Source organism: Diabrotica virgifera, chromosome 3, assembly GCF_917563875.1.
Source record: "Diabrotica virgifera virgifera chromosome 3, PGI_DIABVI_V3a".
Taxonomy (NCBI): domain Eukaryota; kingdom Metazoa; phylum Arthropoda; class Insecta; order Coleoptera; family Chrysomelidae; genus Diabrotica; species Diabrotica virgifera.
This window is the reverse complement of record NC_065445.1, coordinates 17548471-17565107: the sequence shown is the minus strand read 5'-3', so window position 1 is coordinate 17565107 and position 16637 is coordinate 17548471. Positions and strand designations below refer to the sequence as shown.

At 32.2% G+C, this 16637-nt stretch overlaps 1 protein-coding gene across 4 annotated transcripts in view; it reads right to left on the bottom strand.

Moving 5' to 3' along the window:
- The window catches only part of LOC114328824 (zinc finger FYVE domain-containing protein 1), a 54491-nt gene extending 41832 nt beyond the window's left edge, over positions 1–12659 (bottom strand). Inside the window, exon 1 of one of the 4 annotated variants that reach the window (XM_050647812.1) lies at positions 12508–12659. In XM_050647812.1, the coding sequence (XP_050503769.1) occupies positions 12508–12511 (4 nt within the window). In that variant the 5' untranslated portion in view covers positions 12512–12659. Of the gene's footprint in view, positions 1–12152; positions 12389–12428 lie in introns of those variants that run through there. The other 3 variants (XM_050647813.1, XM_050647814.1, XM_050647815.1) reach the window with 3 other exon arrangements.
- Between the last annotated feature and the right edge of the window lie 3978 nt (positions 12660–16637).

Genomic DNA, 16637 nt, shown 5'->3' with positions numbered 1-16637 from the left:
GCCTCCATCATTGTTTGTCTGTGGCTGCTTCTCTCCCTATACGGACTCTTAAAAGTGTTTGTGCGTCGCTGTTTACTGTGTATTCTGCGCTGTTTACCGTGTTTACTGCGCTTTCTTGGCATTCCAACCGATCTTTTTCCCAGCATTCTAGCTTTCAGTTCCTCTTTGTAATACTAGTACCACATCAAAAATTTCCTTTTTTGAGAACGATTTCCGGATTGGGAGTCGAAACGTCAAAAACTAAGAAAAATGTAGTTATCATTACAACCAATTGTCGCTTAATCCCAACAAAAATATCATTGTCAACATAAAAATGTTAAATAATCAATAAAATGATGATATTAAAGTTCTATATTAAAAAAAAAATGGCCCGATTTTTATTGAAAAGTCCCGGATTTCAGGTATTTTTTTCAGCTTTGTCCCGAGTTCGACTGAATTGAAGTTGGTCACACTAATAATAATATAACATTTTTTATGTAAACCTGAAGAAGAAAACAGTTCGATTTTTTAAGTATTGTTTGTTTAAAGTTTAATTATAACATTTATCATGCATGTCAAGTTTTATTTACGTCTGGCTACTAATTAAATTCCATTGTAACTTATTCATATTCGCAGCAGGATTCAAGAATGTTCCAAAATAACATTTTAAATTTACTGACCTTACTGAACAAAGAGGTGCGTTTTAAAATAACTTTTAAGAGAAAAAATAAATAGAATTCTTTAAATGACTGAGAAATTGTCTATGTATCAAAGTAACGCGTTAGGTCTTTCAAATTGGTTGTTTTGGTTGTACTAAGGTTATTAAAAGCATTATTAAATACAGGGTGTCTAGAAACTCTCCTGGCAAACAAATACCGGAGATTCCTCAGATAATTATACGACAATTTAAGCTCTTTGAAGATGGTGTCTTGTAATTAGATTTTTTAAATACCTCCAGAACGCATCTATTTAGAAAAACGAAAACTGGTACACCTATTTATCTTCCAGAGATAGATCGATTCCATCAATTGCGAATTTTTAGTACCGGTCATAGGCGTCCGTTTTGGATAGGGCAACAGTTATTTTATCGCATAACTTTTTTGTCTTTAATTTTTAAGCATTTTTGACAATGGATTATTAAATTGTGAGATACTCTAGTACTAAAAGGAACTCTACTTTTAAGTCGGTAGAATCCACCATTCTCTAGAAAAATAAATTTGAAAATTTATCGTTTTTTGAATCTGAAAAAAATATTTAAAAAAAAATCGGTGTATTTTACCGACTTAAAGCAAGAGTAACTTTAGTACTATAATAGCTTATAATTTAATAATCCACTGTCAAAAATGGTTAAAAATTAAAGACAAAAAAGTTATGCAATAAAATAACCATCGTACTAGAAATTTGCAATTGATGGAATCGATTTATCTCTGGAAGATAAATAAACATACCAGTTTTCGTTTCTCGAAATAGTTTTTCTTAATTTATTTTTCAAATTCAAAACACAAAACATTTTCAAATCGATTTTTCTGACAACTATGTATCCTACCGACTTAAAGCAAGAGTAGGTCGAAGGGAAGATATGCGCATTTTATCAATGAAATTTGATATTTTTAAGATAGTCCAGAAGCCACTACAGATAAAATGTTTTAAGAGCCCATTAATCATTCAGAATTAGCCGACGAATATTAGTACAGTTAAAATAATTAAGACGATAATGATTTAATGAGTGAAATTTATAGTTTTTTCTACTTTAATGACAAAAAAAGCAAGCTCATTAGCAGAACCCAATTAAAAATTATTTTGCGCATCATATTTGAAACATTTTTTGGTTGAAAAATCTCATTTTGTTGGCAAAAAAATATATTAATTTGTCTGGACTAAATTACACTTCTGTTTATCTTAAAAAGGATATGTTACTATCAACATTCACACAGTGTTGCCAAACTGAATTTTGTTATTTTGAGTGGAAATTTTCCCAGCGATCTCCGAGGATACATAATAGAATATCTCACAACTTCATAAAACAGTGTCAAAAGTGCTTAAAACTTAAGGAAAAAAAGTTATGCGGTAAAATAACCAATGCCCTATGCAAATCAGGAATCGCTGATTAGAGGAAAAAAAATTAATATGACCATTTTTTTAAATAAAATTACAGTAAAAATATTTTAAACATAGTTTCTTGAAATCACATTTTTCAAAATTTTGAGATGTTTTTCTCAAAATCTACTACACCAATCTCAGTAAACCCAAATTTTTTTGATAATTTATATATACGACTACCCCACCCGACCGTTCTCACATATCTTCTGGGAGTGCCCGGCATTGGCCTATCGGAGGTGGCAGATCCTGGGATCGACATCTATGCAGCCGAGCCAGGTGAGGGAGGTGTCTTTTAGAAGACTTGTGGCTTTCTGTGAGGCCATAAGGTTTCTGAGCATGGGAGCTCGGTGCAGTCTGGGCCCCATAAACGCTGAATACCAGGTTCTTATGGACCTAGTTCGTAAGATAGGGGTCAGACAATGGACCCGCAGTAGGAGGTCTAAGTGTCTGAAGAGACACACACCCGACACCCCATCTTTTTGGGTCTAGGACGTTTCATCGCCGCCAGTTCATCGCCGGCCGATTCATCGTTGGCCGATTCATCACCGGCCGATTCATCGCCAGTCAGTTAATCGCTATCTGATATATTTCCGAATTTTCGAAAGTTACATTTATTATTTATTTTTAGTATTAATTAGGAATTCTATTAGGACTTCTATTTCCGAATTTTCAAAAGTTACATTTATTAACCCGCCATTACACGCGCTATGAGGGAATCCCTCACCATATTTGTTTATAACCAATGAAATTGTTTAAACTAGTACGATAACCTTAATCATCCAGGAATGCCTTTAGCATGGTTCATGAGAGGGTATGAAAAAGTTATAGAATATTTCAGGCGGTCAGTGTGCTGTGTGATAGTTGAAAGAAGAGACATCCCTCTTCAAGTGAGGGAATTTCTCACTGCGCGTGCAATCACGGTGAAATCACGTTTCTGTTATCTCAAAGAAACTTTTAGGTTTTTATTTAATATTTAGGTAGGTTTAATTAAAATATTATTGTTTGGATTAAGTTAGGAACAGTGGCACAGCGAGGGGGGGTTTGGGGATTAAAATCCCACCCAGAGCATATAGAAATATAAAAGAAGGTAGGAAAATGTAACTTGTCTTTCACAAATAATACAAAAAACTTTCGGTGCCCAAGCAAACCCCCCCTCCCCCAGGGGAAAATTCTAGGTGCGCCACGGGTTAAGAACCTATTTTTAAATTTACCTATTCTATTTGGGAAATAAGGCACAATTTAACTTGAAAAATTGATTTTATTGACGTTTCGAATTCCACCTCGGACGTCGTTATCAAAATACAAAATATTAATAATTAATTACAAAAATGCCACAAAGAAATAGCTTCAGAAGAGTGGTTAATTTTAATTTGTATTTTTAGTAAAATGAATTCGCGTAAAGAACGTTAATTTCTTCAGTGGCTTGCTGAAATTGAAAATTAAGAGAACTTGCTTTTGATCTATATTATTTTTACTTTTGTTTTGTTAAATTAATAAAAAAAAATTGGTTTACGAGACTTTCTATAATATGTGAGTACAACCCATTTTATATTAATACATGTTGACATTCATTTTTCCTCGAAATAAGTCGAATTTATGTAGGTGAGGGCGACGCTCATACGCGTGCAACCACGTCACAATAGAAGACGCGTGTAACGGCGGGTTAAAAAACCTATACTGAAGTAAAAACTTCAAATTGTATTTTGGTATAAAATCGTTTATTTAAAAACTATCTAAAAGTCATCCACATGGATTGCAAAACGTTTTCGTTCTGAACAAAACATCTTCAGTGCATTCCGCAAAGTAGTTGTAACTAGCACACCAATGAAGGTGGTAACTTCATAATATATGGCTTACATTATAAATTTTGATAAAATATTGTGACTACAAGTCGATGTTACAAGATTAAATTATGTATATCACATACATAATTTAATCTTGTAACATCGACTTGTAGTCACAATATTTTATCAAAATTTATAATGTAAGCCATATATTATGAAGTTACCACCTTCATTGGTGTGCTAGTTACAACTACTTTGCGGAATGCACTGAAGATGTTCTGTTCAGAACGAAAACGTTTTGCAATCCATGTGGATGACTTTTAGATAGTTTTTAAATAAACGATTTTATACCAAAATACAATTTGAAGTTTTTACTTCGGTATAGGTTTTTTAAACTATGGTATACAGCCAACTATTGGGATTTTCCCATTGATTTTACATTTATTATTTATTTTTAGTATTAATTAGCAATTCTAGGAAATGCGCGATATGACCATTCCCGTTGCCATACTTAATCTTTTAATAGACTTTTAAACTTTTATAATATAAAATATATTATAATGATAATGTTTTAAATTTCACGGTCAACATTTCCAACCAAGACAACCTAGAGAACACCTTTGAGGAGAGCCAGAGTGGTTTCAGAAAAGAAAGCTCATAATAAGACAAATAATAGAAAAAGCTCTTAAAACAGAAAAATAAATACATGGATGTTTCATAGATATGGAAAAAGCTTTCGACAGAATTAAAAGAGAAGATATTTGGAAAATACTAGAGAAGAGAAAAATTGAACAAGGTCTAATAGGATGCATCCAGAGTTTATATTAAAAAACGAAAAGCTATGTAAGGACAAGAAATGAAAAATCAAAAGTATTCGACAGCAACATTGGATTAAAACAGGGTTGTGTCCTGAGTCCACTACTCCTTAACCTAGTACTGGATGACGTAATAAAAAACTGCAAACACAAATGGAGAAAATATAATGTAGAATATTGGAAGTTGAGAATGATACAAATGACAGAACTATGCTACGCAGACGACCTGGTGATCATTGGGGAGTCAGAAAACCAATTACAAGAAAATATAAACATATTGTATGAAGAGCTAAAAATCAGAAACATGAAAATAAACAAAGAAAAATCAAAAACAATGATAATTGGAAGACAAAACGGAAAACACAAAATATAAGTAGATGGCAAGCAACTTGAACAGGTAGACAGATATAGATATAAGTATTTGGGGGTAATCATAAGCCGGAATGGAAAATTAGAAGATGAGATAAATGAAAGAATTGGAAAGACTGGTAAGCTGTACAATAGTATTAAGAGTAACTTTTTAAAAAAGAAAGAAATACCTAAGAATATAAAAACCGAAATAGTAAAAAAGATTGTGAAACCCACTCTAACCTATGCCTGTGAATCTTGGGCATTAACAAAAAGGCAAAAGAATAGACTAATAAGCACAGAAATGAGATTTTTGAGAACAATAGAGGGAAAAACAAGGAAAGATAAAATTAGAAATCAAACCTTTAGACAAAATCTGAAGATACACCGTTACAACAACAATCGAACAAGGACAACTTAGATGGCTCGGACATGTACTGAGAAGAGGAGAAGAAAAAATAGTAAGACAGATATATGAAGCGAGAGATATGGGAAGAAAGAAGAGAGGACGACCAAGAAAGACGTGGACAGAAGAAGTGAGGGAAGCGGCCGACAAAAGAGGAATAAAATGGGAGGAAACAAAAGCATTGGCCATGGATAGAAGGAAATGGAAGGAAATGTGGAAGAAAACGACGGAGAACCTAACTCCGTAACAACTCACACCGAAAGCACAGTATATAGAGGTTCCACAGTAAAATCACTCTTCTGTCAGCGCTTTGATCTCAGGAAGTAATACCGGCAGTACGCAATTGGTAATTCACCAGTGGTGGATGCGGGTTTTCCCTGTTAAAAGCCGTACGTTTCTATGCGAATAGCAATGCGAGAGTGGGGCAAAAGCGACTGCCAACATTGCTCGGTAGCCGTGCGCCACTATAGATTTTACTTCCAATTTTTCGGAGAGTGGTTCCCCTCTTTATACTGTGCCGAAAGGTAGACGAGTTCTGGATTAAGTAAGTACATTTATTATTTATTTTTAGTATTAATTAGGAATTCTATTAGGACTTCTATTTCCGAATTTTCGAAAGTTACATTTATTATTTATTTTTAGTATTAATTAGCAATTCTAGGAAATGCGAGATATGACCATTCCCGTTGCCATACTTAATCTTTTAATAGACTTTTAAACTTTTATAATATAAAATATTGTTATGATCTGCTTCTTATTAATTTTATATTAATTATTATTTATTTGATTAATTATTTAATTGTCGCAAATCATACATAAAAATTGAATAAAAAAAATCTCAGGGTGCCTTTTTATAATATTAAAAAAATGTCTAAATTATCTTACGTTATAATTATCTTCTCTCGTGGTTTCAGTATCTCTTAGTTGATCCTAATCGGGATAAAATAGGAAAAAGAAATAAAGCAAAATATAAAATAAACATACAAAATTGTCTTTTATTTATCAAAATCAATACTCTAAAAATCTATCAAATCTAAAACCTGTGGACATAGATGTCCGAATGAAATTTCTACCACTTAAATTTATTCTAGTTAAAAAAAAACAATTTATCGGTTTGTTCCCGATGACTTTGGTAAAACAAACTAAACAAAGCAAATTTATGTATTCGCAAGATTACCTATATTTCCCATTTACTTTTTGAAATATTGGAATTTTAATTCATATGCTTTTTACTCAAAATTTTAGTTTCCGAACATAAAAATCTCTTTCACAGAAATTGACTGACCTTTTGCTTCTCTCACTCTGATGTCTCCTCGTGACCCAAAACAGCTCTCCCTCGTTGACTATGTTAAAAGCTACTCATCAAAGCCCTCTCCGTTCTCCAGCTTCAAAACTATCAGCATACCAGCACCAATTCTCCAAAACGAGCCAAAGCCTCTTTTGACCAGTACTCGATTCAAACAGAACTCCAAAAATTCTCTGCTCTCTGCTCTCCTTCTCACAATAATACAGAATCAAAGAGGTATTTCGTCTCAATTTGATCTGTCTCTCGTTCCACTTTTCAGCACTATTCTCCACTATCAAACAACCACTGGTACTTGCTAACTACTTATCCACGAAAACGTCGACCGCTCCTCAGCGCTGCCAATAACATACTGACTTCTTTTTCAAACTCACTCAATCATTCAAACCACTTTTCCCCTTCCAAATTGCCAAGAATCAGAAACATTTCTCTTTTCCATTCGACAAACAAACAGTCATTTTCAAAATTATTCCGACCATCCAATTACTTTCGGGGAACCCTACAACATTTACTCGGGGTGAAACAAAGATATTAAAATTCCAAACTTTCTTTTAAACCATTTTTCTAGAAAATGATAATTACCTCTACCTGTAGATTCTATAGTTCCCGTAATAAACAATCTTTTACATTTTAAAACTAAATACATCGTCCTTTTCACTTTAATTATTCACAAAAGTCTTTAATGGTTAATCGGAAAGCTCATTAAAATAGAAATCCACTTACATCCAAACTAAATTCTAATAAATATTTACAGATCAATATACAGGGTATCAAATTTATGTGCCCGCGTTATTTAAAAAAAATTTAATTTAATTTTCATTTTGCCTTTGATTGATAAATTGAAAACACAATAATATATTATAATGATAATGTTTTAAATTTCACGGTCAACATTTCCAACCAAGCGAAACTGTTTCTTAAATTCGAAAAGAACCCAAAATTTCTGTACAAAAATTTAGGGGAATTAGAACACTAAATATAATATTTTTTATCTTTTTAATTGTCATAAGTTTTGAATTGAATTTAACGTCGTGTCGTGTCATCTCCCATAATACAAAATTAACTGACAAACTGGCGATGAAACGGACGGCGATGAAATGGACTGGCTATGAAATGGACTGGCGATGAACCGGCGGCATCGAAACGGCGGCGATGAAACGTCCCATTCCGATCTTTTTAGTATAGTAGTAAATTCACTCTTAAAACTTATTATTGTTGTTTCAAATAGTAGTATTATTGTTTCAAACTTATTATAACATTGAGAATAAAGGTCATACTAGGCAAGTCAACTAGCTCTTACCCCTTTCAGTTCCGGTGACGTGTAGAAGCATTCAAATATGACAATATATTAGTGCCAATGGATGTGTAAGTGTGCTTTGTCTGTAGTATATTCAAACAAAATTGTTTCTGCCGGCACAGGAGCTAAGGTTGGAAATATTAAAGATGAGCTGAAAGGGTTAAGTTAACACTTTCAAGTCTGCTGACATGGTTCTCATGTTCATACTGTTATCAATCAGGTGCCATCGACACAGCTACTGTGTTTACATTTCAACAATTTTCCAATGACTGTATAAACCAGCACATGGGACAAATATCTGATATTGGCCTGGAGTTGAAAGTGTTAATCTCTACAGGTAGAAACTATCAATAGTGGTAATGTAATGTAAATTTATAGGACTCTATTGATAGTTTCCCACCTCTACTTGTTTCATCCCTTTTTATTTCACAATGTAATATGTTTTCTATCTTTTGCTTTATTTTGCCAGTTTTTAGTACACTCATCACTGTAGATGCCATATACACATAGATCTTTCAAAGGCATTCAATAGTGTAAATAGTAAATCATCAAATCGTCGTTAATGTGAAGAGAGCTAACCCACATTTTCTCAAAAATGAGGTAACTGCAGCATCGCAATCAGAAAGAAAGGTTCCATGTTGTAGTGAAGAGAGCTAAGTGAATATGTATGTTGTTTCATTCAAAATGGAACATTTCCAAAACATGGAACCTTTCTGAACTGCAGTTAACTCATTTTTGAGAAAATGTAGGTTAGCTCTCTTCACATCCACGACAGCGAAATATTGCTTAAAAAAATACTGGCATCAGGTTTCCATTTTCAAATGGTTTGTTAGTTTAAAAGATCTCTTTCTAGTTGCACTCAAAGAGTTAGTTGTTTGTTTGTTGTTTATTGTTTTTCAAATTCTATCATACATTATAGTGATGTAACGAATATTCGTATTCGCATTCGCGAATATTCGCATGTTTTTGCATATTCGCATTCGCATCCGCATTCGCGAAATTTGTGCGAATGTTTTGCGAATATGAAACCCAGAAAAAAAATTTTAAGATAATATAAGGTTAATAAAATCAAAAGCTATTCACTTCTCATCTTTTTGTATTAAGAAAAGGTAACTTAACCACAAACATGCAGCTACTCTTAAATGGAAATATGCAGGACACAACAGCAGACAAAGAGACGGAAGATGAAATGAAGCGATAACTCACTGGAGACCTTGGGACTACAAAAGAGGAAGGGGCAGACCACAGACGAGATGGTCGAATGACCTAAAAATATACACAGGGACCTCGACAGCATTAGCACTGAACCCAGAAGAGTGGAAAAATAAGGGGGAGGCCTATGTTCAACTTTGGACAAATGAAGAGCAATAGATAGATAGAACTTAACCTTGTATAATCACATTATCAGCCTTCACTTTTTTTTATTATTTGGTATTATGTAATAAAGCTTAAGATTCAGATTGATTTACACTAAATATCAATTAACTTTTCATTATAAATTTAAGAAACACTACAAAAATAGAAACAATTTAAAAAAAAACTGAATATTCGCATTCGCATCCGCATTCGTGAATGTCGGTTACAGATATTCGCATTCGCATTCGTATTTGCGAATGTTCAAAAAATGACATTCGTTACATCACTAATACATTACGCCTGGAGTTATTGACCACAAGGTAGTCATTGCCCACCTCTTTTATCCAATATATTTATAGCTGATACCATAGCCTGTTTTTTATTTTCAATTTAACCTTAAAATAATGGTGATTTGTAGTTAAATTCAACATATTTTATTTAAAGTATTACCAGCTATCTAAGAGACACATTAACATTCAGCTCAGCAGGTTGCTATTCGCGGTGTGCAAGTACTTGGAGGGGAAACGAGAAACGACCATGCGCGAGTCGCAGAGAAATATTGCAACTATCTTAAATAATTCATATTGTCAATTGAAATTGTCAAATTGACGTATATTTCATACCTTCTGTCATTGAAGCAGAAAAATTATATATTGCTCGACAATATTGATATGATATGCAATTATTATATAAAGGTAAATTTAATTAATTGTATTTTGCTTGCAGTACTGCATTTTAATAACTAATTTTATTTACTACATACAATTGTTTACGTTTGCATAACATAACTGCATCTTATTTTTTCTTCTTATTATTTTTTTGGACTATGGCCTTGACAATTATCCAGTAACCAGGACTAATATAATTGGCCAATATAATTAAAAGTGCGAATAAAAGTACAGAGCGTAGAAATAGGGGTCGCTTTGCCGAACTTGCACGGTCCCAATTGTTGGAAGTGTGAAATTCCATAAACAATGGATCTATCTGTTTCATGAAATAATCCCTTGTTTATGTAATTTCACACCTCTAACAATAGCACCCTGCTGAGCTGAATACTAAGTTGAGTCTCTTATGGCTGTTTGCACCAACAGATTTTTAGCTTAAGACGTGGCTTAAGCTCAGTTTACGAAACATACATGTTACATCATTTAGTCTTAGAATCAATTTTCAGCTTGCCACAATGGATTGCGCTGTGGATTGCATGGATAAGAATCGAAAATTATAGTGAAACGTAAGGGGCCCTATCCATAAGCTGAGCTGGGCTAAGCTGGAGCTTAAGATTTGTTGGTGCAACCAGGCATTAGATACATGAAAGTGTTACTATATATACAGTAGAACCCCGCAAATCCGAACTTTCGGCAAATCCAAACTAACAGGAAGTGAAAAAAATTTTAAAAATTCAAAATAAAAATTTAAAAACATGTTTATGATATGTACAGAGAACCAGAAAATTTAACAATGTAAAATTAATAGGAATTTGGACATGTGAAATTTATTAAAAATAAATACGTACTTTATATACTTTATATACTTTATACCTAGTACATACTTATAAAAACTTAAACACAATCAATAAAGGAATGTGCATAATACACGTTTCCCATGGTATACTATGAACGAAAACATCGAAAAAGATAAGAAACACGAGAAACATAGTGTAATCAATATCCAGATTACAAATTAAATGAATCATTTACATGGCCGAATTCCCATGTCCCCTGACGAAACAAACTACTGGCGTTAGCGATTTAATATTTCAGTGAGCCAAATATTTTTCAGCTTTAGAATATTGGAGGCATAAACGTGCGGATAAAGTTTCATAAAGGGATCGGTGGCAGTCCAAATCTTTTAAAAATCATCTTCGTTAGCTTCTTGGCTAACTTTCGGATAATCCGAACTTTTCAGAATCTGAACAGGCTGCCCCCCCCCCCCAATTAGTTCAGATTTGCGGGGTTCTACTGTATAGGATAAAATATTTATATTTGTACCAAACCTTTTTTGTTTAATAATGGCATGGACTATTGTACTAAACCTAAGCATTCATTGTGATTTGATCAATTAATGGGGTTTTCCCCTATAATAAATAGATATAGGTACGATAAATTAAGAAAATCCACTGACCAATGACCAATGGCAATCTGCTTTACTCATTATTCAAGTTTTCATAAAATTATCTTATCTACATTTATATAAACATTTGCATTGCATAGATATGTGCACTGTTTGATTGCATAAAGATAAAATAATGGATGCATTAAAATTTATAAAGAAAATTGAGCCTTAGTTGCAGAATGATGACCAACAGGGCCAGCGATAACTGGCCTACAAGGGACGCAGTGCAAGCAAGCGCCAAACTGAGCTCTTTCTCTGTTGGTGTTATACAAAATACTAATTTAAGAAAATCAAAGGGCACCTATCCTATACTAGTTTAGCAGAAAGGCATCTTATACCCTTAGTGCTGGACTGACCAAATCAATGAACAAATAGGGGCCACATTCCCCTTCACCTTTTAAGGAAAGTAGTGTATTCCTACGTGAATATGGTTTTAATATTCAATGTTTACTGTAACGTAAAAAAGATGAAATAATTATAAACAAAAAAAAAACAAACCTTTAAGGTTAATTAAAATTTTGTCTTGCCTTCCATGGACTTATCTACTAATTATAAGCGCGACAAACTGAAGGTTAAGCATCACATTCACGAACAACAAATAACATTCATCAACAACAATTATGTTTTTATAAAATTATTCAATTTGACTTACTTTTTCAAAAACTGAAAAATGTGAGGTTATGGGTGGACGAAAGACATGCTTTTAACAAACTAAGATTCTTGAAATCCCTCAACACGTCTTAAATTATTAATAAATCTCTAATATATCTATATGAAAGCAACATTTTATCACATATCCTATACATACACTTTCAATAAAAATATGTTGACGTATGAACATTTAAAACGCATTTAGATGAGGTTTATCATGTCTAAAGCGAAAAAGCATACACCGAAACACGTAAAATTAAATAAATTTGTATCTTACCACTAGCAAAAAATCACATCATTGCACTAAATTATCAAAATCTTAACAAATTGTAGTTGTTAAAATGTTTGCTACTTACACATGACTTGACACTAAAATTTGACGTTTAACAAAAAATACACAACACACACCACACACACACACGACAGGCGCGTATTCTATGTTATTGACACTAATAAAAAAATTGTTTTGTTTTGAATCTTGAATCCCAAGTGAGTGTATGCGGTTTTATTTTTGTTATTTGTTTATCAAGGATTTATTTTTATCTTCTTTAACACAGGTTCTAACCTATATTTCTCAATTCAATATTTTTATTCTCTGCAACTAGCGGCTGCACGGTCAATGTCAATTTCCGTTTTCTTTGCTGAGAGGTAACTGCATAATAAAAGAATGCATTCTGTGATCGTTCAGAAAATCACGTAGACCTGCAGAGAGCGAGAAAGAAGTAGAATAATGAAGAAATAGTGAAACCCCCATCATAAATCAAATAATGCATTAACCGGGACAGGACCGTACTTGGTACTTGGTTATTAAAATATACAAAAATGAAGTGTATTTTTATGCATTTTAAATAATTTGTGGCAATGGACATTGCCGCCTATATGCATATTGATTTGAATAAAAAAAAAAGAATGTGTGTGTACTTTGTACGCGCGTAAGAAGTTATACTAGTGCGGCAGATTCGTGCAAATATTATAAGAATTGCACATTTAATGATACAAGCATATAATTTGGTCCACATATACTGCACATATAAAGGTACAAATTTAGATATGAGGCCATCTCAGATTTTGCCTTTTACAAAAATGGCGGTAATTCAAAATGGGAAACTATACATATGTGACTAATAGCACGATATCTTTTGAATGAAAAGTCCGATCTCAACCAAATTTGCTACATAGGTTCCTTTTGTGATTTACAAGATCGATATCGTGAACTAGAAGAATCGGTTTACCAGAAGTTATGATTTATAAGAAACTTATGTAAAAATATTTTATATTATGTAAATAATTTATTTTCAATTTTTTCACCCTGTGTATATTAATTTTTCAAAATGATAATACCACCATTGAAAAGAGCGTAAGAATATGTTTTAGGAAATATTTTGAACTTTTTAGTTATGTTAATTTTCATTTAATAAATGCATAACGTAACTATCTTCACATGTACCTATGTGTGGTAGATTCGTGCAAATATTATAAGAATTATTGTGCATTTAATGGTAGAAACATATAATTTGGACCATATACTACACATACAAAAGTTTAAATTTATATATGAGGCCATCTCAGATTTTGCCTTTTACAAATATGGCGAGCATTCAAAATAGCGGATGTAGATATGTGACTAATAGCACGATAACTTTTGAACGAAAAGTTCGATTTCAGCCAAATTTGGCACCAAGGTTCTTTTTTTGATGAGTAAGATCTAGGTTTTGAACCGGAAGAATCGGTTTACCAGAAGTTGTGTTTTTACTGTTTTTTATGTAAATATATGTTGTTTTTTTTTTTCAATTCTTCCACCCTGTATATAATAATTTTTCAAAAAGGTGATACCGCCATTGAAAAGATGTAAAAATATTTTTTAGGGAAAATTTTGAACTTTTTAGTTATGTTAATTATCTTTTAATAAATGCATAACGTATCTTCACATGTAGCTATGTGCGGCAGATTCATTTTGAATGCCTGCTATTTTGGTAAAAGACAAAATCTGAGATGGCCTCATATCTAAATTTAAATCTTTGTATATGTAGTGTATGTGGTCCAAATTATATGCCTTTAGCATTAAGTGCACAGTAATTCTTATATTATTTGCACGAATCTGCTGCACATAGGTTCATAGGTACATGTGAAGATACGTTATGCATTTATTAATTGGCAATTAACATAAATAAAGAGTTCAAAATATTTGCTAAAAAATATTTTTGCGCTATTTTCAACGCCGGTATTACCTTTTTGAAAAATTAATATATACAGGGTGAAAGAATTGGTAAAAAAACAACATGTTTTTACATAAAAATTAGGAAAAACACAACTTCTGGTAAATCAATTCTTTGGGTTCAAGACCTTGGTCTTACACATCAAAAGAATAACCTATATACCAAATTTGGTTGAAATCAGACTTTTCGTTCAAAAGTTATCGTGCTATTAGTCACATATGTATAGTCGCCATTATGAATGCCCTCCATTTTTGGAAAAGGTAAAATCTGAGATGGCCTTATATCTAAATTTGAACCTTGATATGTGTAGTATATGTGGTCCAAATTATATGATTCTACCGTTAAATTCACAATAATTCTTATAATATTTGCACGAATCTGCCACACATAGGTACATGTGAATATACGTTATGCATTTATTAAATGGTAATTAACATAACTAAAAAGTTCAAAATATTTTCTACAAAATATTTTTACGCTCTTTTCAATTGCGGTATTACCTTTTTGAAAAATTAATATATACAGAGGGAAAAAATTGAAAAAAAAAACATATTTTTACATAAACAACCATTAAAAACACAACTTTTGGTAAACCGATTCTTCTGCGTTCAGCACATCATCTTGTAAATCAAAAAAAGAACCTACATACCAAATTTGGTTAAAAGCTGACTTTTCGTTCAAGATTTATGGAACTATTAAACACATATGTATAGTCGCCATTTTGAATGCCCGCCATTTTTGTAAAAGGCAAAATCTGAGATGGCCTCATATCTAAATTTGAACCTTTATATGTGTAGTATATGTGGTCCAAATTATATGCTTGTATCATTAAATGTGCAATTGTTTCACATATCGGCCGCACTATACTTCTATTATATGATTTCAACTAAATCAATATACTTTAAACAGTATGACTTACTACTTTCCAAAAATTTTTATTAAAACAATACCAAAAATTAAAAAAATTAAATAATAAAACACACGCAAACACATTGAAAAATGAAGCAAAGAAATGATTTCTGAACAATAATTGTTGACAAAATAAATACGTATTTTCTGAAAAAAAAATATAATAAATATACTTACAATCATATAATGCCAACCTATGCGACTATCAGGTTATTAGATTTTGAACTCACCGCACGCAGAATTTAGCTACCGAGACATATGAATGATGTGGGAAGATATAGCAACTAAACGTTTTAAACTTTTTTGGCAGTTGCTTATTCTCTTAGTTTAATCAAACAAGTTTGATTGTTGTGGAATTAAAATATTAAAATACAACAAAATATAGACTAAAAAAGCAATATATTAGATGAAGATTGGTAGAAATTTTGTTGGTAATCAAATTATGTAAATCAAAGCATTGCCTACTAGCTAGGTACATTTTCCAAATAGGTAGATATGTATTTTTTTATTACAATACTGAAACATTTAAAATTAGGTACGTACCTGTTGCTTTTGAAAACTATTTAAAAAGTCACTACAATTATAAACTTGCTTTTTGTCTGTGTCCGCACAACAATAAAAACTAATATACAGACAATTTGTTTACCCATAACCATTGACGTATTAATAAAATAACAGACATATTGAACAATTGTTGATAGGTCATTGTAATTACCCAATCAGAGCACGTTTAACGTTTCATCTGCGCCCAGGACCAAGACTTCTGATGAATTCGCGCACATATAAATTTACTCCCAACGCGCCTAAAGAAGTATAACTTCAAAAATCATCATCATCAATTAGTATATTTGTAAACTGCTGAACGTAGGCCCCCTTGAAATTCCCCACCTATCTCTGTCTTGAGATTCTCTCATCCAATTTATCCTATCTCTCTCTTGTCTTGGTCGCCATTCCAGAATCTTTCTGGTCCATTTATCATCCGTCAATCTGGCAAAACGTGTCCGGTCAAGGCCATGTAGCCATGGCAATGGCTATTTTATTTAGTATACGCTCTGAGCTTCGCTGGTGGCGCTCCTAGCGGATTACTAATTCAACTTTCACCGGTAATTTTTAAATTTATTATTTAATTGTTATCACTTAATATTTACAACGCAAAAAGTAATAAAATTGTAATCGATTTTTTTTTAAATTTTGCTAATCATTTTGACGTTCTATTGATAAAATATGAATTTCTTACTTCGGATACTTTCACAATTATCGTGTAGATGGCGCTAAGATTATTATATTAATTTAAATTACATATTACGGAACATTAAAAAAACTTAAATTCAGTATTTAAAACGTAAGTGTATTTAAGGTAA